The sequence below is a fragment of the Pelobates fuscus genome, chromosome 2 (assembly GCF_036172605.1).
Source record: "Pelobates fuscus isolate aPelFus1 chromosome 2, aPelFus1.pri, whole genome shotgun sequence".
Lineage (NCBI taxonomy): Eukaryota > Metazoa > Chordata > Amphibia > Anura > Pelobatidae > Pelobates > Pelobates fuscus.
The window spans coordinates 112757551-112783829 of NC_086318.1; the positions used below are offsets into that span (position 1 = coordinate 112757551).

The 26279-nt window shown below is 39.1% G+C and overlaps 1 protein-coding gene across 1 annotated transcript in view; it reads right to left on the reverse strand.

The window, feature by feature from the left end:
• The window catches only part of LOC134585589 (uncharacterized), a 213413-nt gene that overhangs the window by 38053 nt on the left and 149081 nt on the right, over positions 1-26279 (reverse strand). Inside the window, exon 5 of the mRNA XM_063441027.1 lies at positions 23091-23161. Within this exon, the coding sequence (XP_063297097.1) occupies positions 23091-23161 (71 nt within the window). The remainder of the gene's footprint in view (positions 1-23090; positions 23162-26279) is intronic.

The following is a 26279-nucleotide window of genomic DNA, read 5'->3' on the forward strand; positions in this document are numbered from 1 at the left end:
GTTAGTGTGTGTGTGTTTCTGTTAGCGAGTGTGTGTGTGTGTGTGTGTATTTAGAATGCAGGGCGGGGGGAAAGGTTGGGTGGGGGTGGCGCGGGGGGTGGGGGGGGCGCCTGAGTTTTGTCCTGCCTAGGGCAGCACAAAACCAGGATACACCACTGGCTGCAACACTACACAGTTTGCAAATGGAGATTTATTCCAACGATTAGTGGACTAAGCAAAGTGCCCTCCATTTGCAAAGTTTTTACAAAGTCTTTTATTTTATTTTCAAAGCTTGAATAGGTCACACAGATTTACAGGTCTGTGAGAAGGTAATGTTTTATACTATACCAGTGGTAATAGGAAAACACATTTTTTCACAGAGAACTGGGACTAGAGAACTAGGCTTATATCATTATTTTATGTGAAAACAAAGCAGTTCTTGCCATTTTAACACAGTCATGGGGACATATTACCAACAAACAGTTTACAGGAACACTCCAAATCCCTAATATACTTCGGCTTGCAGAAGTACTTTAGGGGTTGACAGAGTGCCCTCTCGTATTTACTTTATAAAAGTGCAGATTTCAAGAGTAATTGCACGTTTATAAGGGTCCTAGATTGTCAGTCAGACAGCCGGGCTTGTGTTTTTCCTTACATGTTTTGAGCACTCGCTCAAACTGGCTATGAGGCTTTTTAGAGAAGCATTGGATTAATGCTTTTCCATGAGAAACATTGCCAGCATAACACAACAATTGCCACTCATGAATGAATCCTGTCTGCTAATGCTTCCATATGCATCTCTATGATTATACTGGTGATTTCCTGGAGTTGGAGAAGTGATGTGGCATGGAGTCCCTCTTGCCTCTGGAGTAGAGGTAAGTAACCTCTTTTTTACCATGAAAGTAAGGGCTCCCTAACTCTAAAACATTTTCTTAAAAGTATTTATTTATAACGCTGGAGTGTTTCCCTAATAAATGTTCTTTTGACTGGTTTCAAATCTGTCCTCCAATCTGAACATGTCCAGGTTGGAGATATCCCTACTGGTAAACATGTGAGTCAATGAAAATGGCTAAGCCACTGATTAAATCAGGTAGTTCATTAAAATGTTAATTTGTTGGTAAGTTCCAAAGACATATTTGAGGAATCTTCTATTTAAATAAACAAAAACTTCAGGAATAAGCAATTATTTGTAAAACCGGTTTCAATCATACTTCTTTAACTGCGTCGAATATGTGTCTATTGCTGTCATTGTCTTCCATTTTTCCAACTTGATATGTAGTTCTCCAAGGATCAGTTCTAGTCCCACCTTATATTCTTAATATTTATTAATGACCTTGAAATTGTGTGTAGAACATCAAATGTGTACACCTATGCTGAAGACACAATCATCTATGCAAGGAAATACAACTTATCACAACTTGAGACTGTTACAAAATGATTTCTCATAGGTTAAAAGGTAGAGTGCTAAAAAAAAAAAAAAAAAAAAGCTTTCCTTAAATTTCTGCAATAAATTTTCAAGTTGTACTTAAACTGCTCCAAACTGCTTAACTACCTAATCCATGGCTAGTATCGAGGTGTGTGTGGTTAGATCCCAATCTCTCAATAGGCTTTTTATATTGAAACACTGTCCTTCAAACTTTATTCCAAACTCTGTGCTCAGTACAGAAAAAAAGGCCTGCTTAGATCTTCCTGTAGGGAAATGCATTATGAAGCCAGTAAAGAACTATGAGGATGTAGTAAGTTTGATCTGAACCACAAAGATTTCTCACTAAGTTTAACACTTTGTATATTTTGTGATGTTATTTTTTTTTCTCCATTGTCACTACAGTATTTATCATTTTGACATGTTGGAACAATTAAACATGTTAACTCTCAAATCCTAATCTTAATTTTCTTCCATCTGGTTCATAACTACTTCTCTGGAAAACCCCCGACTCTACCTGAGCAACATGATAACACTTGCCATCTTCATCCCCAAGGCTTCTTTATTATCTATCCCCACCTCAAAAAAGAGGTACTTCGAGCAGCTTTCCCCTAGGTCCTAAATACATGGAATAGCCTGACAGTGATCATCAAGTCTGCCAACACTCTGAAGTCTGTGAGAACATCTGCATTAGTCCACCTTCAATCAAAAAGCAACTGTACTCATGGTTAATGTATAATAGTATTGAGTGTCTGTTGTATGTAGAATAATAGATCTATCATTGTAACCTATTTTATGTGTTAAAATGTTTTTGTACCTGCAATTATATTTCTGATCTTCTATGGCGAGATTTCAAATTTTGAGTGGTGTAGAGCAAAGGTTCCCAATGTATGAAGAGTCCAGGTTTTGTCAGTATCCCCACTGGAATAAACTGTGGAATGACCTACATTCTGGACTACTGGTGTTTCTTCAGATTTGGGTCAGGATGAGGGTACACCTTGCCACTTTGTTTGTGAATATGAATGAGCATCATTCTAAATATTATACATAATCATTTCATACTCAGGGTTAACTGTGGTTGGTGGAGGTCAAGAACTTGGGTTATTTTGTCATAAAATATATTACCTGGAAAAATACATAGCCATTTTTCTTGTGAAGACCAGGTTAAGGCTGAGAAACAGGCAAACGACTGATAATAATAAAGAAGGTGGGTCTTAAAATGAGTTAACGGTGTCTTTAATCTTTTGTTTTACTCCACTGGCCCTTATGTAACAGCTTTTAATAAAAGTCTATTCATTTTATACCTCTATGCTAATGGAGGAATTGGAATCATTCATATATAGAATAACACAAAGAAATAAATGGCATTAAAATTGCAGCATCTGCTTTTTCAAAGACATACCCAAGCTAATTAGGCTGTTAATATCTTCTTTATTTCAATAATTTACAACTTTCAGTGTTGTAAATTATCATATTTAATATTACATGAACTCTGTCCTTTCAATGGAACATGGATAGAGGGATTTGATGAGTAAGGAATTACATTTACAAATTTACAATCAATTTGCTTCTCCATGAAAAGGGTATAGAGTTTACTTTCTTTAAAAAATAAATGACCTATGGCTCTCTATAGTCTGTTTGTTATAATTAGCATACTGTCTTTTAAAGAGGACAGAGTGTTTTCTGTTCATTAACAGTAATACTACCTTGGCATACAATCAGTCCCCATGATCTAAAAGCACTGAGGACGCCAAATTATCTTCCCTACTAGGACAAAATCAATTAACACCACTAGGGATGTCATTATTGTCACATTAAGTCACCTGATATTCTCAAGGGGATATAAAGTGATTTCTGGAATTTGTAATGGCTGAGTTCTAGAATGAAACACAGAGAGTTAAAGAGAAGTATGGTGCAGTTTTAAATATTACACAGAGTAATGGTAAAAATAAATACTGAAAAATTAGTGCTGATAATCACACCACATTCTTCTTGTAGCTTTGTGACTTATTACATGGTCATATTATTATTATTATTAATTATTATAATATAAAGGACTAAATGTATGTATGAACAAAGAGAGCAAAGAGCACTGCCTATAGAGTATATATGGGTATATACAGCTATATTGATTTAGAGTAAAAATAAAAAATAAAAAATATATTTATTAGTGAACAAGATACAAGGTGATTATTTCATACATCCACTCCTGAGCCGTCTGTATAGATGCATACAGGGGCATACAGAGATGCTATGCAGAAATAAAAAAAGGTTTAAAAGGACAGTTAACAGCACCTAGATCACAGCTATTCTCAGATCAGTCGTTACAATGTCTCCACCGTTACGATTAGTAGTACTTTTGGCAGTTCGTCCAGCTGCACAAGATACTTTCTGTAACTATGATCAAAATGCAGGAGACTTAAGCTGTCTGAGTAATATCTCTTCCGTTATGGTTAATAATATCTCGATATAGTTTCAAATTGAAAAAGATATCAACTGTAATTGGAATTACAACGGGAGACCAGTGCTGTCTGAATGCTGTCTTAGAGTTATAATAGGCTGCAAGCTATGGTAGTGGTACGTTCAATTCCTGCAATGGTCCCTACTCCGGGCAGTGAATTTAGAATTACCCCAAATATAGTGTGGAGAAAAGACAGAGAAAAAAGGAAATATATATCTCTGTGCCTTCAAGGGCACCTACCAGATAGGAGAGCTAACTGCAGGAAAAGGAAAGGTACAGAAGGAGAGAGGTATTTAAATTAATCACAGAGTAGTCAAATAGTAAGTACTGACTGTGCCTTCAAGGGCACCTTCCTTTCAAATCACTAGCTGGCTTGCGTCTAAATAACTAGGATATCAACACAATAAAGTATTATAATACTTTATTTTGTTGATATCCTAGTTATTTAGACGCAAGCCAGCTAGTGATTTTGAAGGCACAGTCAGTACTTACTATTTGACTATTTGTCTGAAACCGGATATTATTAAAATCCCAAATATATGTAAGCATCCCCCATGTGTTTCACTGTCTCAATAGAAATTAAATTAAGCCTAAAAAACAATGTTGTTTATTTTTCATAGCATTACATTTTTAGATGACACAGGATCACTCTCAAGACTTGATGCAAGTAGGAATAAACTACATTGAAAATGTTCCAATTTTGTCATATTCTGCTAGGGAATCAGGAGTAAGGTCATATTATAATACCCAGAGCTTTGCAATATATTGGCCTACACCCCTAAATACACTACTTCTTTTGAACAATGGTAGGTTTGAGAATACTCTAGCCCTAATATTTAAATTAAATATAATTTAACTGAATGATAACAATGCATATTGTGGTTATGTGATAACCCTCATCTCATATCTTCATATATTTTACTTGGCGCAGTGACTTGGGAGGATAGGAACTATTGTAGGGTGGATAGTGGGCAGAGATTACAATGGTGTGACAGGGGCTGTAGTGGGGTGAGTTGGCCTATAGTGTGGTGACAGGAGCTAGAGTGGGCTGACAGGGGCTACAGTAAGGTAACAGGGGCTGTGGTGGTGACATGGATTGCAGTGGGATGACATGGGGGGAAAGAGGCTGCAGTGGGAAGATAGGGATAACTGTAGGGGGATAGTAGGTGTAGTCAGGTGGCAGGGTTTGTAGTGGGGTGACAAGAGTTATAGTGGGTTGACAGGGGCTGTGGTAAAAAAAAGTATATGGGCACACATAGGCTCTATCAAAATTGCAGACTTTATTGACGTTGAACAGGCAACATTTCAGCTCAAACAGGAGCCTTTCTCAAGCCACAATATATCATCTCCATATGAGCAAATATATACCCTTTCAGAGTCTCCTAATTAGTTTGATAATTAGTTATGACATAATTGCAAACAGTTTAGTTAACCCCTTAACGCCGTTACGACGTTCTATGCCGTCGCGCTCTAAGTGGGCTTTAAAGCCGTTGTGACGGCATAGAACGCCGTAACGGCTTTGAGCCCTGGAGCGCCCGGGATACTTACCTTCCCGGCGCTCCGCTTCGGGAGGACTGCCTCAAAGCTCAGGCAGCCCCCCCATGGCAAATCAGGCCCCCGGGGGCCATGTGATCGCTCTCAAAGAGCGATCACATCGCCCTCTATAGCTGGCTGTGGATCTGCCAGCAGGGGGACTGTCTAAAATATCAGACAGTCCCCCTGCTGGTGGGATCTGTAAAAAAAAAAAAATTAATCATGTGTAAAATTAAAATAAATAAATTTATATATATATAATATATGTATATATATTATATATATAATATATATGTATATTATATATATTTAACGTCATACATAGTGTATTTTAATACTAATTTAAGTACATATATTAGTATTAAAATACACTTAGAATGACGTTACATATATATAATATACATATATTATATATATATAATAGATATATACACATATATTGTGTATATAAATATGTATAATTACAATAATAAATAAATAAAATAATAAAATTAATAAATAAAATATTGAAACAAAATGTTATATAAATTATATATATTAATTTCATTCTAACTGTATTTTGTTATTAATATATATAACAAAATACACTTAGAATGACATTCTATATATATCTATCTATATATAAAATGCAAATAACCGCAAATATATATATATATATAGATAAATACATATAATTACATAAAAGATTACATTAGTATACACGTAGAATTTAAATACCTATAAATGCATATATATTAAAATTATACGTGTATATTTAAGTAATCTTTTAACATAATTAGGTGATTTGATTCATTAAAATTTGATTGACATACCTTACAACACAGGGAGAAAGTGCAGAGAATTTAATTCGCAAGCACTATATTTGACCTTGTAACTCTCCAAGACAACATAAAACCTGTACATAGGGGGTACTGTTTTACTCGGGAGACTTCGCTGAACTCACATATTAGTGTTTCAAATTGGTAAATTGTATTACAACGATGATATTTTAAGTAAAAGTGACGTTTTTTGCATTTTTTTACAAACAAACTGCACTTTTATGGACTATATTATTGTTGTAATATGTTTTACTGTTTTAAAAAACTAATATTTGTGTTTAGTGAAGTCTCCCGAGAATAACAGTACCCCCCATGTACAGGTTTTATGGTGTTTTGGAAAGTTAGAGAGTCACATATAAGGCTTGCATTTCATTTTTTTGACATTGAAATTTGCCAGATTGGTTATGTTGCCTTTGAGAGCATATGGTAGCCCAGGAATGAGAATTACCCCCATGATGGCATACCATTTGCAAAAGTAGACAACCCAAGGTATTGCAAGTGGGGTATGTCCAGTCTTTCTTAGTAGCCACTTAGTCACAACCACTGGCCAAATATTCGTTTTTTGTTTTTTTAACACAAAAACAAATATGAATGCTAACTTTGGCCAGTGTTTGTGACTAAGTGGCTACTAAAAAAGACTAAACATACCCCACTTTCAATACCTTTGGTTGTCTACTTTTTCAAATGGTATGCCATTATGGGGGTAATTCTCATTGCTGGGCTACCACACCGTCTCAAAGGTCACATTACCAATCTGGCAAATTTCTATTTGAAAATGGAACGTTCTATATTTGACCCTGTAACTTTCCAATACACCATAAAACCTGTTAATGGGGGATACTGTTGTACTCGTGAGACATCGCTGATTACAAATATGTGCATTTTTGTGCAGTAAAACCTAACAGTATTATGACATTCACAGCTAAAATGTCAGACGGAAATACAAATGTAAAAAAAAAATCTTATTTTCTCACATTTTTTTTTATTTTATTCATAATGAATTATGTTCCATATATGAATAGTTAATGATAAATTAAAGCCCTGTTTCTCCTGAACAAAATGATATATAATAAGTGTGGGTGCATATAATATGAAAGAGGGGAACTACGGGTGAACAGACATATAGCGCAAATTCCAGTTTTTGTTTACGTTTTGTTTTGATCAGAACGTGCACTATTGACTCCGTTCTGAAGGGGTTAAATGAGCAGTAAATGCATCAGCAAAATAAGTACACACAGAAAACAGTGTCAGCGGTATGAGGTAGCTGTCATGACCAGGAGTATGAAACCAGAAGTCATCATAATTCTCACAAAATAAAAAAAAGAAATAAGGGTCCAGGCTCCAGCCCTGCAGGTGATGGCCGGGGATATCTCCCCTGTCTGCCTCAGCCACACAGCAGGAGAATGGGCTGGCCGGCGAAGGAGATCTTTGATCTCCCCACTGGTCAAGCCGCCATTTCTCCTGTCTGCTGGTGGACTGCATCTGAGAAGCCTGGGGGAATTTGCCCCCGCCCAGATTATAATTGTTGCTATATTGATCACCTGATGAATATACTTCCCAAATAGTGATGTCCCGAACGGTTCGCTGGCGAATAGTTCCTGGTGAACATAGCTTGTTCTTATTCGCCACCGATGGCGAACATATGCGATGTTCGGTCCACCCCCTATTCGTCATCATTGAGTAAACTTTGACCCTGTACCTCACAGTCATCAGACACATTCCAGCCAATCAGCAGCAGACCCTCCCTCCCAGACCCTCCCACCTCCTAGACAGCATCCAATTTAGATTCATTCTGAAGCTGCATTCTTTTTTTTTTAGACAGAAGTGTGTTCTATTTGAGCATGCTAGGCTGAACGTGTGTATATCATGGCTAGTTGCACTGAGGGTATGAGTATATAGCAGTACATTGATGTGAAAGATGGCTGTCATGTTTAGGGTGTAGCTTGCACGTTATCAACTGTGTATTTATATCAGCAGCTCCACCACTAGTTATAAATCAAGTGTGAGTCGCCCCATAAGATGAGACTAGTGAATAACATAATACATGAACCGTTAAGGTAAAGGCATGTAAGGAACTACGACAATAAACTCTTTAGGAGGTGAAATAATGACATGTTTAAACGCTTGCTACTTTACGATTAGTTAATGTGCAGAGAGCAGTTCATGTGATCAAAGGCATGGTCTGGAGGATCGGCTATAGTGGGACATGCTTGGCAGGCTGCTGTTTACTGCTTGTGCTCATCCAATCCCTTCTGGGCGCCAGGTGCAGACCCTGGGAGTCCCTGATACCTGGAACAACAAAGGCAAGTCTCTGGCTGAGTGCCGGGTTCGCGGCTTGAGGTGGTGGAACCTTGTTTTGTCGGGTGGTTGGATCTGTCCCGGTGGCGCTTCACTTCCGGTGCGGGATTGTGGTGGCTTAAGGTGGAGGTGAGTGCTTGACGTGGGGCAGGCTCTGCATTTCTGTTTGTGCCTCCGGTCCCGTCTTCGACGCCTTTTGCGTTGGTGGATTTTAATGGGGACTGCTTCGCTTAGCTGTGGTGGAGCTTGTTGGGGCTGTGGTGGAGCTTGTTGGGGCTTCCTGCTTGTTATTTGCTTCCAAAATTGATTAAAGAGTCTGTCCAGCTTAGACTCAATATCCTGCCATGCTTTGCTGGTACCAGGAGGACACGCGGCTGCCGCCATATTGGGAGAGTCGCAGATGAGTATGTCAGCCTGGGCGGCTGTGCTATGTACGTCCATTAGCTCCAGACAGCCTCTCAGGGGTGGACCGGGATAACCCCCACTGGTCCGAGGGGGGGTAACGGAGCTCCTACCGGGAAGTAACTGCTCCTGGGCATCCCAGGATCGGGAGATCGGCCGCCTCTCCCGCCCGGTGAGCACCAGGCCACACTTGCCACGTGGAGGTACGTAAGACTCTGTCGAGTTGCTGACCGCTATTAAGCATGTCGGGTCGGTCAGGTAGGAGCAACATTGCTGGGTCATCCCCTTCTGGGGTGAAATTCGCTTGTTGATAGCTGCTTAAAGTGAGATATTGAGGGAGCTCACACGAAGTGCGTCTTTCCTCCATGACAGCTAGGCCCTGCCCCCCGGAAGCTGCATTCTTAGTGAGAGGAGGGACAGTGTAGCTGCTGCTGATTTAATAGGGAAATCGATAGCTAGGCTAGTGTATTCAGTGTCCACTACAGTCTGATCTCTGCTGTAAGGACAGCACCCCAAAAAGCCCTTTTTAGGGCTAGAACGTCAGTCTGCTTTTGTTTTTTCTGTGTAATCGAATTGCAGTTGCCTGCCTGCCAGCGTGTGTGTCAGGCTCACAGCGTATACTGTGCCCACTTGCCCAGTGCCACCACTCATATCTGGTGTCACAATAGCTTTCATTTAAAAAAACAAAAAACTTTTTTGACTGTAATATAATAGCAGTCAGTTTCCTTCACGTTTCAGGGCCTGCCAGGGCACAGTGTCACACCAGTGCAACTCATATATGGTGTAACAATAGTGTACATTAAAAAAAAACAAAAAAAAGAAATTTGACTGTGAAATAATAGCAGTCAGTTTCCTTCACACATGTGCGTTTCAGGGCCTGCCAGGGCACAGTGTCACACCAGTGCAACTCATATCTGGTGTAACAGTACTGTACATTTAAAAAAAAAATACAGGGGGCTTGTTGTCACCTTTCGGGGACCCCTGGTGTTGTACGTGGCTGGGTGGAGGAAGAGACCTTCAATGACATCAGTGAGGACAAGGAAAGGGACATGGCTAGCTTGGTATCCAACCTTGTGCAAATGGGGAGTTTCCGGTTGTGCAAATGGACTGTTTGCGGTTGTTTGCGGTGCGTTAAACGGGGAGTTTGGTCTGTCACTGTGAAGCGGGCGTAACCCTTACACTACCTGATCGAAACAACATCATACCTGATGTTTTAAAGCACATTATTCCAAACAATTTAGGAATGTTAGGTGATTTATGCCCTTTATGGATTAAAACCAGACTCTGCATCAACTATGTAATTTTCCATGGGAGTTTTGCCATGGATCCCCCCCTGGCATGCCACAGTCCAGGTGTTAGTCCCCTTGAAACAACTTTTCCATCACTATTGTGGCCAGAAAGAGTCCCTGTGGGTTTTAAAATTCGCCTGCCTATTGAAGTCTATGGCGGTTCGCCCGGTTCGCCCATTTGCGAACATTTGCGGAAGTTCGTGTTCGCCGTTCGGGAACGGAAAATTTTATGTTCGCGACATCACTATTCCCAAAGTATTTTTCTATTGAAGGTGGGTTTGCCATCTTAAACTAAGGCACTCTAAGGTCATTGACTTTTTAAACGGCTAAGCTATATGCCTATTACTTATCTAACCCCTAGTTTAAAATATATGTTAATTTGGAAACATGCAAATTACATATTTAGTATTATTGTGCCAAAATATTAAGCATTTGCATTAGATTTTGCATAGTTAAGTATGTGGCACACTGTGCAAACAAATGGTTTAAAGACAATGGCATACATTCTTTCACATATTTTATTTTACAGTTCTTATATAGCACTCTTGCATGACCACTTTAAAAATTATTCAAAAAGAACAGGGGTAATTTTACATACAAAGGGATACATAATTTGAGACAATGATACAGGAGGAGTAGAGGAATAGGAATGTGAACTTCAACATCTAACAATGTGCTGTGTGATGTTACTACCGCAAAGGATTCTGGGTGGGCATATGCAAATTAGTTTAACAAAGAATCCAATTTTTGCCTCATTCCATTTTAAACATGGATTCCTTTGAGTCTGTGTTTGCTGCAACAACAAGGTGCCCATCACAGAACTGGAATATTACTGATACCATCACACAATTGCCCTTAATACCTCAGTCACATTAAGCCTTTACATATGAGAGGCACAGAGATGACATCATGGCATTCTGCCTTCTACACACATCCTTTTCATCAGTATTAACATTTTCAGTTGCAAGTGAATATTTTTAAAATGGAATTCATTTTAAGGAAACGGAACCTCTTAATGCCAATTAGCTGCTGACATCATTCGACTTTACAAAACAAATATGTATCAATTTACAGAAAGCGAATGTTGGATACCCGAGTGATGGCAATATAAATATATATCTGATGTATGTATCAATTTATGTGCTTGATTGCTCCATAAATGATTCATATTTTCTATGTGCACATTTTGTAAGAAGACAGCGACAATACTTCAAAGTATTCTGTTTGCAAAAGCAATATACAATTTAACTTACAGGAAAACCCAAATAGTACATATGACTTTTATATTTGTGTGCTACTTCAGGGGGTATTTAATTAAGTCGATCCTGTCTAACATGATCTGATGTCATTGTACAAGGATATGTTCTCAGTTAGCAGCTCTCTCACTTTCAGACTCCTCTGTGTATTTGAAACCATGGTAACAGAACAGTCAGCTCAAGCCAATGAGATAATGAGATAGTCTCATTGTAATTGAGCGGTATGATGGGGCACTAGCTCCCATGGGTGGTATATGACAGTCTTACAACTGCTAATAGAATTTACAAAACACACAATATTAGTATGATGTTATTTGCAACAAAAGCCACAGGAAGACGTGGGACATGTTAATCCTTTTTTTTCGACTAAAAAAAAACAAAGTTATGTATGTGAGCTACGCGCACTTATTAAACCAGTGGTCATCGATATATCTAAATCAGAACTTTAACTTTAAAAAACTTGTGCTAAAATTAACCAACTAATCCCCGAGCAGATGTCTTGCATTTTATTATGGTTTTATATACTACATTAATGGATGCCTAATGATAAAGTAAAATGTTTTCTGTGTGTTTTTTGTTTTTATTTTTTCTTTCCAATTTAATAAACAGATCAAACAGTTTAATGTATTTTCTGTTTCTGAAATTGACAAGCATACAAAACACATTATAAGAATGGAAAATATTACAGATTCTCAAGTACATTAACAGCATTAATTTTGAAGTAAAAAACAAAAATAAACATTTTTTCAATTGTGGTTGAAAAAAATTCTAAATTCTTCCAGTAATGCATGCCATATGCTCTTATTTTATTATCAAATTAATACGTTCAGTTCCTTTGAACATGCTAATTCTGTTGTAGGATTTGTACAGTTTAACCCACGCTACACACGTGTAACAGGCTGTGTTTACATTATTTTGTTTACGATAGATTATACATACTTATTATTCATGTTGTAATAATGAGATGATGCATTGAGAATGGGTAAAATCACTGAATATTTCCAATTAACTCATTTATGACAGAATAGCAAATAAAATTTTATTAAAAAAAAAAACACTTATTAAGTAGTAGTAGTATTCACGAAAAGAAAAAAAACAAAACGTGAAGGTGTTTAATCACTAAACAGAGGGGTTTAATTATTAAACTAGAATTTGTAATAATAATAAAAAAAAAAACCATTCAAGATAAATCCTATCTTAAGTCCATAATAGCGCATAGGTGAATGGGATTTTTTATTCAAATCATTTAGCCTAGAATTTGCAAACACCTTGTCGGTTCTAGATATTTCCCAGTTTATTACAAAAATTTAGTGGAATAGACAAAACACATTTCTATTTTGTCTAAAGTTTAAAAGACTTTTGGAAACTCATTGCTTGGGGAATAACTTGTTATGAAATGTCTGCAGATTTAACTCTGTCGATGGCTAAAGTCACCCTAAGAAATCAGTTTTATTCACTAATGTGAGAACTGTCAGGAATTCAAGTGGTGTCAAAGTGAATTTAAAATTGAAGGCCAGAATAGTTGAATTGGAATTATCCTCCAAGTTGGCTATGTTTCCAATTCAGCTAATTTGCCCTTAAGCACTTACTCTAACCTTAATGACCATTTCCGCTTTTAGAAATAGTCGTGGAGCAAGCAATGTGTAATCTATGAGAAGCATTTAATTGGACCATGGACGGGGTAGGCAGCAAGGAGAGCTTTACCATGTGCTGGATTCCAGGTAGGAATTCCTTATTCTAATTTTTTTTAGTAAACATTGGAGTTGGTTCAAGTGAATAATGCCCACCTGGGAATTAAAAATGATAGAATGAGAAGGGGCAGAGCCTGGCAGCCATGCCGAGCGGCCACACATCATGTGAGCTCCAAGCTAAAAGTGAGCAAATATAGGCGTAATTCCAGCTAAAGCCCTACATTTTGCCAAGTTATAATCCCGCAGATGAGGGGCTAATGCTGCGGCTACAAGCAACAGGTCTCACGACCGTAATCGGTGGCTCCTACCTGGAGATAGATCTGAGACCTGCGGGGGCCTGCTCGGAAGGCGCAGGGGAGGCGGCCGATCCCTTCGCCGACTGGGGCATCTCAAGCAAACGCTCCCCCCCCCCCCCCCCCCCCGCCGGTGAGGGACATCCCGGCAAGCATAGCCTGAACAAAGCATCAGCAGAGCATTATCTGCACCGCTAAACCAGCGCTCATAACTATGGCGGACGCCACGTGCAGCCCCGCACCCGACTCTCCACTGCCCTTCTTGCAGAACGACTCGATCGCATGTTTGCTGCCTTCTGGGACAAACTATCCCTCCGCAGAGGCACCATCGAGCAGACCCCACAGAATACCATCCCGAGCGCTACCACACAGGGACCCTCAGACCCCAGACGGAACACCGGTACTGCACGGACGGGGAGGGGAGGGAGAAGGCGAAGGAACAGACGACGGCCTCAGAGCTGCAGAACGGCGGAAAGCTACCCTACATCAGAGCAGAGGGCCGCATGGGGTAGACCCCCCCCAAAACCCCTCTCTCCCCTGGGAGATCACTACACCGCATCTGAAGAGACACCCTACCCGAGTTCAAGCAGCACGCTGTCATGAAACTCAAGCACAAGCCCTGGACGCATACAGCAACGAAACCTGCAAACTCAGAACACCGGACTGTGTTGGTAATGGGGGTGGGGGGGGCACTGCCAATAAGGAACTGAACACTCATTCGTGCCTGGAGAGTATCCAGCACCCGATGGGCATCGGCTAGACCCCTATGGGCAACTCACAGGCTTAACAGCCAAACCTCCCCTGGAGACAATTGCCTGGCTCCTGGACTACCTCCACATTGCCTATTGCTTGTTCCTGACAACGGCTGGCTGCAAACCCACCAGAGCACACATGAGTACTACCTAGCAGTTACCCAAAGCTTACAGTTTCACATCTTGAAATGCACTTATAAATAGTAATTTACCTTGTTACATCCCAGTCAATGTGCATAAAATATGTATTTCTACCTCTCTTGATCAAGCAACCACTGACTGGAGCAATTTAAACATGTTTAATATAAAATACCTGTGCAGTTTTCCTCATGTGCCACAATGCTTTACAATTTGAATTGCTTATGTTTTACTATGTTTTAAAATGCGTTAAACTGTGGCAACACACACATGTATGCCAATCTTATGCTTAAAGAATAAAATAAAAAATTATAAAATAAATATATACAATAAAAAAGGGTTGGAGTGGGGGCGGGGCCTGACTAGCAAACAGGGCAGACGTGCTCTGAACTAGCTCCTGTGCACCGGGCACAAAACGTTGAATAAAACAGGCTAACCTGCGCTCATCCTCCTACAAGAGGGCCTACTGGACTGGGGAAACCGACCCGAACCCAGAGACACCAAACTCAATGTCTGGGGTGACCGGGAACCACATCGGCAGACTAGGGCCTACTGAGGGAGGCGGTGGAGAAAGGCGGCCGCTTTCCCGCCAGACGCACGAAGCAATCGGTAAGCTCGGCGCCGTACCTCTCCCCCCCCATGGACCGGTGGGGGACATCCCGGTCCCTGCCAGCCGGAGAGCCCCGCGCCCGGCACCCTCCACATGGGCCCGCAACAGCTCCTAGCAAAACGGGGGAAGGGGCCTCCAAAATGGCGGCAGCTTGTCATTCAGACAGACAGAGACCAGGCTCCAGATCAGGCTCCACCACACTGCCCGCGCCGAGAGAGCTGATTCTCACGCAACCATGGGGAGCAAAAGCAAAACCAAACCCACAAACAAGCAGCTCCGCCATAATGGCAGAGGAAACGAGGCTCCCGCGCTTCAACGACATACTTACCCGCCTGGACAGACACTTCCAAGTGTTTTGGCGGAAACTGCGGAGCAAATTGTGTCCACCCACACCACCACAGCGTTTGAAAGCCCGGCGGTATCCCTGCATGACCAAGCAGGCACGGCCACGGGTAACAGACCGGAGAGGTGAGAGCCGCGAGGCACGGGGGACCTCCTCGGGCCCATCGAAACCACTAAAGCCTGTGCCATCCACTACTGGCCTAACCAGGCCGAAGGCCAATCGGGGCGCTACCCCGAGACATCACCCACATTGGAGGAGGGTTCGCCGCCGCACTCAGCAGCCGACCACCAGGACCCCCTACCACTCCAACAGGGAGAGAGGTTCGGCCCCTAGTGAAAGCCGGACCTGTGGATTTAAAATGTCGGCCCTTCTGATGGCCTGGAGCGGAGGGGAGGACTTACCTTGCCTGCACAGAGCCGCCAACTCCGGTCTCAACTCAGACCCATACGAAACCCACCGCGAGCAGGAGACTACCGCAACAAGCCCCAAGAGACCTATCTGGCGGACAAAGCCCAACCCTGACCACACGCTTCTTGGGGAATGTACCCTGACACTAGCAGGCATCGGGTGAATTGCTCTCACGGACTGGGACTTACTACAGGTTACCGATCTCCCGCCATCCGTCTCCACAACTACACGTTCTTCATACCACCGAAGTTTTTCGTTAACTTACATTACGTTTCAAGAGGCCTTCCACTTTGAAGCATGTTTAATGTATGTCTTGAACTGAGGCAGAAGCATCAAAGACTTGCTTATCATTAACCAGCGATATAATTTGAACGTTTATAATTTTGTTCTCCTGCTATAATGTTATAATCCTATAATTTTAAAATCAGTAAGCCTGTTACCTAACTTTATTGAGAAAAATTACCATTATTAAGCGATGCAAACTTGTTACACATATTATACATATGTTGGATTTATACTCTAAGGCTAGCATAACAATCATTTAGTCCATGCCTAGCTAGACTAGAGCAATGCCTGTCCATCTCGCTAATCAGCTATGCAGACTACAAGATGTAGAATGTTCTGAGACTAACAAGCAAGTTTTATGTTGCACGTAGGTGTGTTCCTGCAGCTGAGGCACAGTAAGAGTCCAGGCCGTAATGGTTAGGAAATGCAACTGTCTGTAACGTACTATGTCATAGCCTATGTATCATTAGCCAGTATCTACCATAATGTTCTCGTGCCTAACACGCACCATAAGCGTTTGTCCTCCCTACACCTATTCGTATATACGAGTTTAACTCATAATTTAACTAATACATGCACAACTGGGTTAACATAACCAACTCACCTTGCGTAGATACACGTAGTTAGTTCTTATGTTCTGTCGCGTATAAACGTTATAATTTCTCTGTGTACCCAATAATGCTGAAACGTACATGTCGTATACCACTAGATAGTCTTACCAAGTCTGAATATGTTTAAATATTGTTAAAAAAAAAAAAAAATGTTCTTTCACCTCAACGCCACGTATGTTTGAACCTGTGATTTACTGTGATTACGCCTGCTGTTGTGGCAGCGTATATCTTTCTGTCAAACCAAGCACGACAAAAATAAAGAATTCAAAAGAAAAAAAAAAGGGTTGGAGTAAACCTTTAAATTCACTTTCACAATTCTCACTTTGGTGAATATCTTTGTATGTGTTCTAGAGCACTCCAGAGCCACAAATCTATTTGGGCAACATATCCACAACGTGCCTCAGCTTTAGAAGAATTAAAATTCATTGTTCATAATTTATTTATATAGCGCTACAGAATCTGTTGGCGCTATTTAAATGCCAATAATAATAATAATAATAATAATAATAAAAATAATAGAAATAATAGTGCACCCAGCTTGCTCAAACAAAAATAGGTTCTGCAAAACAACCAATATATTTATTTAAGTGGGGACCAAAGGTATAAGATGCACCTTCATAACCAATCAATCCGTACTATGATCTCTCTATGAACTTAGGGGTCATGGTCCATATTGGTACCAATGACAAAGTAAGAGGAAGATGGAAGGTCCTAAAGAATGATTTCAGGGAATTAGGTAGCAAACTCAAGAAAAGGACCTCCAAGGTGGTATTCTCCGAGATATTACCTGTGCCACGTGCTACAGTGGAAAGGCAGCGGGAGATTAGAGAGGTTAATGCGTGGCTGAAGTCTTGGTGCAGGAAGGAGGGTTTTGGGTTTTTAGAGCACTGGGCCGACTTTGCGATTGGGTACAACCTATATAGTAGGGATGGATTGCACCTAAACGGAAGGGGGTCTGCAGTGCTGGGGGATAGGATGGCTAGAAGGTTGGAGGAGATTTTAAACTAGTAGTAGGGGGGGAGGGTCATAGCAATCTACAAAATGGAGATAGGACAGAAAGGAGATGGGCTTTAGAACAGTATAAGGAGGGTGGAGACGGGGGGAGGGGCAAGCTCAGAACAGAGAAGCTATGTAATGTTGGTAATTCACAAAATAAACAAGAGACGCATGATATTAAATGTATGCTTACTAATGCAAGGAGCCTAAATAACAAAATGGGGGAACTAGAGGCATTAGCATACACTAAACAATATGATATAATAGGCATAACTGAAACATGGTGGGATGAGACACATGACTGGGCAGTTAACTTAAATGGGTACACATTATTTAGGAAGGATAGGAAAAACAAGAAGGGTGGTGGGGTATGTTTGTATGTCAACCATGATTTAAAGCCAAATCTTAAGCAAATTGAATGCGATGAGGAAAATGTGGAAGCTTTATGGGTAAATATCTGCTTGGGGGAAAAGAAGGGAAACCAACTATTGGTTGGGATATGTTATAAACCACCTAATGTTAATATTGACGAGGAACAACAGCTGTTTGAGCAAATTGAGAAAGCTGCAAATCTTGGTAACACTTTAATTATTGGAGATTTTAATTACCCAGACATAAATTGGGACATAGGGACTAGTAGCTCAGCAAAGGGAATTAGGTTTTTAAACTTGTTAAATGACAACTTCATGTCACAACTTGTACAAGCACCAACTAGAATGGACGCTTGTCTGGACCTGGTTTTAACAAACAACGTTGATCTTTTGACCAACATTCAAGTAGGTGAGCACTTGGGAAATAGTGATCACAATATAGTGTCCTTTGAAATAAACTCAAAAAAACAAAAGCACATGGGGTATACTAAAACATATAATTTTAAAAAGGCCAATTTCAATAAGATAAGGGAAGCTTTACAATATATTGACTGGCATAAACTCTTTAGTGAAAAGAACACTGAGGATAAATGGATCATCTTCCAACAAATATTAGAAAGGTACATTTCTCAGTATGTACCATTGGGAAATAAGTATAAAAGAAACAAATTAAAACCAATGTGGCTTAGTAGAGAAGTAAAACAAGAGATTAAAAATAAGAAAAGGGCATTTAAAGCATTTAAATCAGACAAATCAGATGCATCTTATAAAAGATATAAGAAAGCAAATAATGCGTGCAAAAAGGCAATTAAACTTGCTAAACTTCAAAATGAAAAAATGATAGCTAAAGAGAGCAAAACCAACCCCAAAGCATTTTTTAAGTACATAAATTCCAAAAAACCCAAAAATGAAAGTATAGGTACACTTAAAACTGAAACGGGGGTGTTGGTTAAGGAAGACCAAGAAAAGGCAGGAATTCTAAATAACTATTTCTCCTCCGTATATATTAAAGAAGAACCCATGGCAATAGATGTGCAAATGATTGCTACTAAAAACTTGCAGAATAATTGTAATTGGTTAACTCAAGACAATGTGCTGCAGCAACTAAAGAAAGTTAATATAAACAAAGCTCCAGGGCCTGACGGTATCCATCCACGTGTACTTAAGGAACTAAGTGTAGAAATAAGTGAACCTCTGTTTTTAATCTTTCAAGATTCTTTTCTTTCAGGAAGTGTTCCGGAGGATTGGAGGAAGGCAGATGTGGTTCCTATATTCAAAAAGGGTTCAAAATCCTTGCCTGGAAATTATAGACCTGTGAGCTTAACTTCTGTGGCTGGTAAAATATTTGAAAGGTTATTAAGGGATAATATTCAAGAATTCCTTGAGAAGAATATGGTTATCAGCAAAAATCAGCACGGTTTTATGAAGCACAGGTCGTGTCAAACTAACTTGATTGCTTTCTACGAAGAAGTAAGTAGAAGTATAGATCAGGGTGTTGCAGTGGATGTGATCTATTTGGATTTTGCCAAGGCATTTGATACAGTTCCACACAAAAGATTAGTGTTCAAACTCAAGGAAATCGGTCTCGATGAAAATGCTTGTTCTTGGGTAGAACATTGGCTTAAAAACAGAATACAAAGAGTTGTTGTTAATGGTAAATTTTCAAGCTGGACAGAGGTGGCAAGTGGTGTCCCTCAGGGGTCTGTTCTGGGACCCCTTCTATTTAACATTTTTATAAATGATCTTGAAGACAGCATTGAAAGTCATGTTTCAGTGTTTGCAGATGACACAAAACTTTGTAAAATAATACAATGTGAGCAAGATATTACTTTGCTGCAGAAGGATTTAGATAGACTGGGGGACTGGGCACTCAAATGGCAGATGAAATTTAATGTTGAAAAATGCAAAGTTATGCACTTCGGCGTAAAGAATACACAAGCAACGTATACCCTTAATGGAAGCGAATTAGGGATAACAACACACGAAAAGGACTTGGGAATTGTTATAGACAACAAACTATGCAACAATGTGCAATGTCAATCAGCAGTGGCCAAGGCCAGTAAGGTATTGTCATGCATGAAAAAGGGCATTCATTCTCGGGACGAGAATATCATTTTGCCTCTCTATAAATCACTGGTAAGACCACATATTGAATATGCTGTGCAATTTTGGGCACCTGTTCTAAAGAAGGATATCATGGCACTAGAAAAAGTGCAGAGGCGGGCTACAAAATTAATAAAAGGAATGGAACATATCAGCTATGAAGAAAGGTTAACAAATTTAAACCTATTTAGTTTAGAAAAACGTCGCCTGAGAGGGGATATGATAACATTATACAAATATATTCGGGGCCAATACAAACCATTGTGTGGAAATCTATTCACAAACCGGACTTTACATAGGACACGAGGCCATGCGTTTAGACTGGAAGAAAGAAGATTTCGTCTAAGGCAAAGGAAAGGTTTTTTTACTGTAAGAACAATCAGGATGTGGAATTCTCTGCCTGAAGAAGTGGTTTTATCAGAGTCCATACAGATGTTCAAACAGCTACTAGATGCATACTTGCAAAGACAGAATATTCAAGGATATAATCTTTCAATGTAGGGTAATGACTGCTTGATTCAGGGATGGGTCTGACTGCCATTCTGGGGTCAAGGGGGAATTTTTTGTCCTAGCTTGTTGCAAAATTGTGCTTCAAACTGGGTTTTTTTCTTTTTTTTTTTTTTTTTTTTTTTTTTCTTTTCTTTTGGATCAACAGCAAAAAACAGGTGTGAGGAAGGCTGAACTTGATGGACGCAAGTCTCTTTTCAGCTATCTAACTATGTAACTATGTAACTATGTAACTTGATATGTAGACAAGATTCCATTCATGTGTCCTGAAACCCAACTAAGGAAAACCAAGGGAGGAATTCTGCATCCCAATCTACAAAGTGCTCAATCAGTGCTTTTACTTCCGATTTACATGGATACACAACCATGCCAAAACCACCACTTTGCAGTGATGTTTTTTTAGCCTGGAAAACCAATAATTATACGTAAGACCATTAATTCCATCATGTATGAGAGTGAAAAGGGGATACATGTAAAATGCCTGCATCTGACTTTATCAGCAATAGTGCACAATATAACGCTGTTTCTATAACACTGCAGCGCATATTGTAATGTGACCTTTACTGCCTGTGACGTATATGCGCAATCATTTCTTGCTTCAGAATAAATGACTCAAATTGCAGGAAATCTATGAAATTATCACAGGATACACAATAAACATTCATTTTCTAAACTAAACTTTCAACGATGCTCAGTCGGTTTTTAGGAAAACGCCATTTAGAAACGTTAATCTTAGCTATTATCGCTTTCCAATCTCTCTAACTGCAAAGAAATGGTTTAACTATTTGAGTACAATACAGGTTTTCAATTTATTCCTGACTCATACCTTGTATAACTCTTTTTAATAGAAAGGCTTATAATGAAGCACATTGTACCAGCATAAAACCATAAATAGCACGACCTAAAAGTACAAAGAGAGACCAATAGTGCAGACAAAAAAGCGCTAAAAAACATAAAAAAGGGGGAACTATAAAACACTCACAAACATAGAAGTTAAAAGACAGGGTATACTCAGTCTTCTTCAAGTGCTTCTTTTCTTCTTGTATGTGAAGATAAGTACTTAAAACAAAGCACAGAAAAAAGACATAGTGTGTAACTGTATAATATTCCAAGAAATGCTTTATTGTGTACACTTACAAAATCAAGAAGTTAAAAAGGCCCATCAATATACACATCCACTGTCAGCTACCAGGTACAGATGAAACCGCCAGGATTAAAAGACAAAATTGGATGAAAAAGGGTCCACAATAAAATAATTTAAAAGTGAAATAAAGCTTGCCACCCTACGCGTTTCGTCTGGAAGACTTCGTCAGGGGCTTGTGGCAACTTTGTTGGACCCTTATTGTGGACCCTTTTTCATCCAATTTTGTCTTTTAATCCTGGCGGTTTCATCTGTACCTGGTAGCTGACAGTGGATGTGTATATTGATGGGCCTTTTTAACTTCTTGATTTTGTAAGTGTACACAATAAAGCATTTCTTGGAATATTATACAGTTACACACTATGTCTTTTTTCTGTGCTTTGTTTTAAGTACTTATCTTCACATACAAGAAGAAAAGAAGCACTTGAAGAAGACTGAGTATACCCTGCCTTTTAACTTCTGTGTTTGTGAGTGTTTTATAGTTCCCCCTTTTTTATATTTTTTAGCGTTTTTTTGTCTGCACTATTGGTCTCCCTTTGTACTTTTAGGTCGTGCTATTTATGGTTTTATGTATAAGATATTGAAGACGTTGAGGAGTCTTCGCACTTCCTATTTCTGGGTATTTATATAAATTTTATATTTTACCTTAGTAATAGCCACAGAGGGTTTTTTGTTTTGCATTTTATAGTGCAAATCACTTTTTTTCCACATTGTACCAGCAAGCTCAACTGATTCCTACACATTCATCTATTTATCCATCCATCTATCCCGCCATATGATGAATTGATATGTTATAAACAATTCAAATTAAGCGTGGTTATAAAAAAAAACACACACATTCTCCAACCCAGAGTTTGGCAATTTGTATTTGCAGCATTTTCAAAATATTTAAGCACCTACTGATACAACAGTGATGTATTGTTGAGCTGCTAAAAAAAAAATAAAAAAACAATTCTGCTGTGTAATTTGCAATGCATAATGTAGCGATGAGAATTACATGCTGACATTAGATCCATTTTATTTCTTTATGCAAAGTCTCTGATGTTGAAAGGAGAACTTACTGTGTGTAAAGCATTGTATTAGAACAAATGCTAAACACTGTCACACACTAGTAACCATACAATGCTCAGATTAGTGTGAATTATGCTAAAAGCACATTTGGAAGGAAAACATTTTGTAAATGAATGTCTAATAATATTTTAAGAGAGCTCAAAGTCTTTTATGATTTGGAGAAGTAACTATATCTTTGATACCAGGGTGAGCATTACAAAAAGTCTAGCACTTTGGCTTCTGTAGAATATGAAGCCCGTAATGGTCTAGCTATTATGGGTGTTCTATGTGCTGGAAGCTAGGCAGCCCTGCTGTGGGGCAGAGTTACTTACGTTTATGCAGTTCAAGCTCTCCTGGTATGGTTCTACTTAAAGATGCAGATTGATGTGCGGAACGTAGAAGACTGAAAATAAAAACAATATGAGATCTTTACATAATCTGATCTATGTGGATAATATGTTCTCAAGATCAATGACATAATAATGCTGAAAATGTGTGTGTGCAGTCAATTATGAGAGTGAATGGATAGACAGACAGACAGACAGACAGATAATAATTAGATAGATAGATAATGATTAGATATATACATAGATAGATAGATAGAATGATTAATAATGATTAGATAGATAGATAATAGATAGATAGATAATTAAAATTGACACAGAAAGGAACATGACTGCCCATGTAACTCCCCAAAACAACACTCCTTCTTAAATTTGTCAATGGATGCTACATATATATTTACTAGTCATACCCTATTCATTTAAACTGAACATAAAAAGATCAGGTGTGTGTGTTTGTTTGTACAATGCTAATAACAGTGACTTGGCCTGTTAAGCACCATAAACACTTATGTCACTATAGTCTCTGGGTGCCATCCCACAATACTTTATCAAACTGTTTTGGAGCAGTTTAGCCCAGTGTTCTAATACCTTCACTGCTTTCTGGATTGAATAAAAATTAACACTGATAATGTGGGAGTGTAAATTCCACATTATCAGTACAGCTGGGGAAGGGCGGTATTTAAGTCTTGAGGAGAACCATGCTTTTGAAAATGGATTAAGAAAAAAATTGCTTTCCCTGCACCCAGAGACCAGCACTGATTGGCTCAGAACACTGGGATGACCTACTCCAAAACAGTTAGAACTAGTGGATGAAGTCAAGAGACTCTTAAGAACATAATTCCTATATTTAACTGTAGTGGATATTGTTAAGAATGTTCCTTTAAAGGGACACTATAGGCCCCCAGACCATTTCAGTTTATTGTCCCATGTCCCTTAACCCTGCAATAGTAATTATTGCAGTAATTGAGAAACTGCAATAATTACTATTCAGGGTTAACACCACCTCTAGTGGCTGTCACATAGAGGCCACTAGAGGGCTTCCTGGTTTGAAACGGACCTTAGGTCCGTTATCTGAAGTTGGACTGATAACTGGGCTCTGCATGAGGACCTCAGCGTGGGCAGAGCCTGACCCAGTGCCGCGGAACATTGCCGTTGGATTCAGGTAAGTGACTGAAGTGATTTTGACCCCTTCAGCACTGGGGGTGGAGGGGGGACAAGGGACACGAGGTATGTGGGCACTGTAGAATTCTATAGTGCCAGGAAAACAGCTTTCTTTTCCTGGCACTGTAGAATCCCTATAAGGATATCTACACCGATGGGTGCACCCTGTCAATGTCATAGTTCAGAAACGTAGTGTAGTATCCTGATATAACTACAAAGGCTTTATTCAAATGTCATCACTTTTAAAATTCCATCAATTGAAGAGTAAAACACAATACCTCAAAAAAAAGCACAATATCCGATTTACCAAACCGCTGAAGCTCAACATTCCCTAATATATTTTTTCCTAATAATTTCCATTTATGTTGTAAGTTGGTGTCATTTAGGGCTATTTAGAGTAAGCTTACTGGGTGGCATGAAAGTATACGAAAGAACAAAAAATATAATGTGATTTGATCATCTGGCAAGGTATGGTATGGGTTCCTTTTTGGGAACAATCCATCTTGCTAAAAAAAAAATCCCTTTAGTACATTGTCATGGTCTTAAAAGATTTCCAGTATTAAAGTAGCTTCATCATGTTGATTGCTAGTCGCTTAGAAAAGTAATCACTTTGTTTCCCTTCTACATCTGCAATTGATGATATAGATTACTTTACATAAGCATTGGATTCAGATGACATGACTTTCTTCTGAAACGCACAGTTATGCAGATCTTGTATAAAATCTTTAAAAGTCCTGAAATCTATTCTTTTGGGAAGAATATTTTTTTTCTACTTATTGCAGAGTAAAGCATATACTGTAACCATTTTATCCTTTCTGTTATGTATTAGCCTGTATGTTCCATATGAACTCAAAAAGATAGTGATATATACGCTAAAACAGTGCCACATACTATATATCCCCTACCATGCCATATTACACAGTAATATCAAGCTATAAAAGAACCCTGGATTCTTACCAGCAGAATATGGACCTAAGGGTATTTTTTTGTTGTGGTCCTGCTTAAAGGAAAACTGTCATTAATTATTATTGCTTAAAATATAAGATTACATGTAATATAGTGTTATAGTATAATTGTACATTATTTTGTAATCAATATAATATACAAGTTAATACATATTTTTAGTAAATCTCCTGGCTTACATCTGCTCTGAGGAATTGGCCATCTTTAACCCCCTTTATTTGGAAAACTACATACGTGCTAAGCACAATTTTATGGTCCAAGAGTGTATTTTTGAGATACATGATGCTTGCACATTACATCAGGATCTGTGAATGCTCACTAGCTCTTACATGCACGTTATGTGGTTGGATAAGTTGGGCTTCTGAACAGAGCGCACTTAAAGATGGCTGCCCTCACAGAGTAGGTAATGCAGGTCAGGAGAGGAACTGAAAGTAATGATTTATTTATATGTATGCAATACAAAATAATACACACACAGGGTATAGTACCTGTAATCTTTTCTAATATATTAATTAAAAAATTAGGCAAGTTGTTTTTTTGTTTTTTTTTGTATTTAAGGTTTTTATTGGTTTTTACAATTACGAGTACAACATTGATAGCGCAAGGGTACAATACGTGCGGTAAGGCAGCGTTGGAAGTTTAAGTAACAAATAACAGGTTAAAATTAGCGGATTTCAAATGCTATGGTAAGGTTCAGCATGTAGCTACAGTGTGTCACAGAATAGTTTCGGTCTTAACATTACCATATTTGTAACACATTAAGGTCTAAACAAGATTATTTCGACGGTGGTGGATGAGCAGAACTAATGTAGTCGAGTTCACATTTGTATGTCTGTCCACTGAAACGGACGTAATGGTTACATACCTCATCGTCCCCTTATTGAACTATAGCAACAAGCTCCTGTTACTGACGGGGAGAGTTTGGGCCTAGCTTGCTGCACGCTTGCATTCGTTTTAGGTACGTGACGGTCTGCTATGGATGTCTGTCTTGGATGTCGGGTTTTTGTATTCTTTCTGTACGTCCGATGGAGATGGGTCTGGTCGACCTGGTCG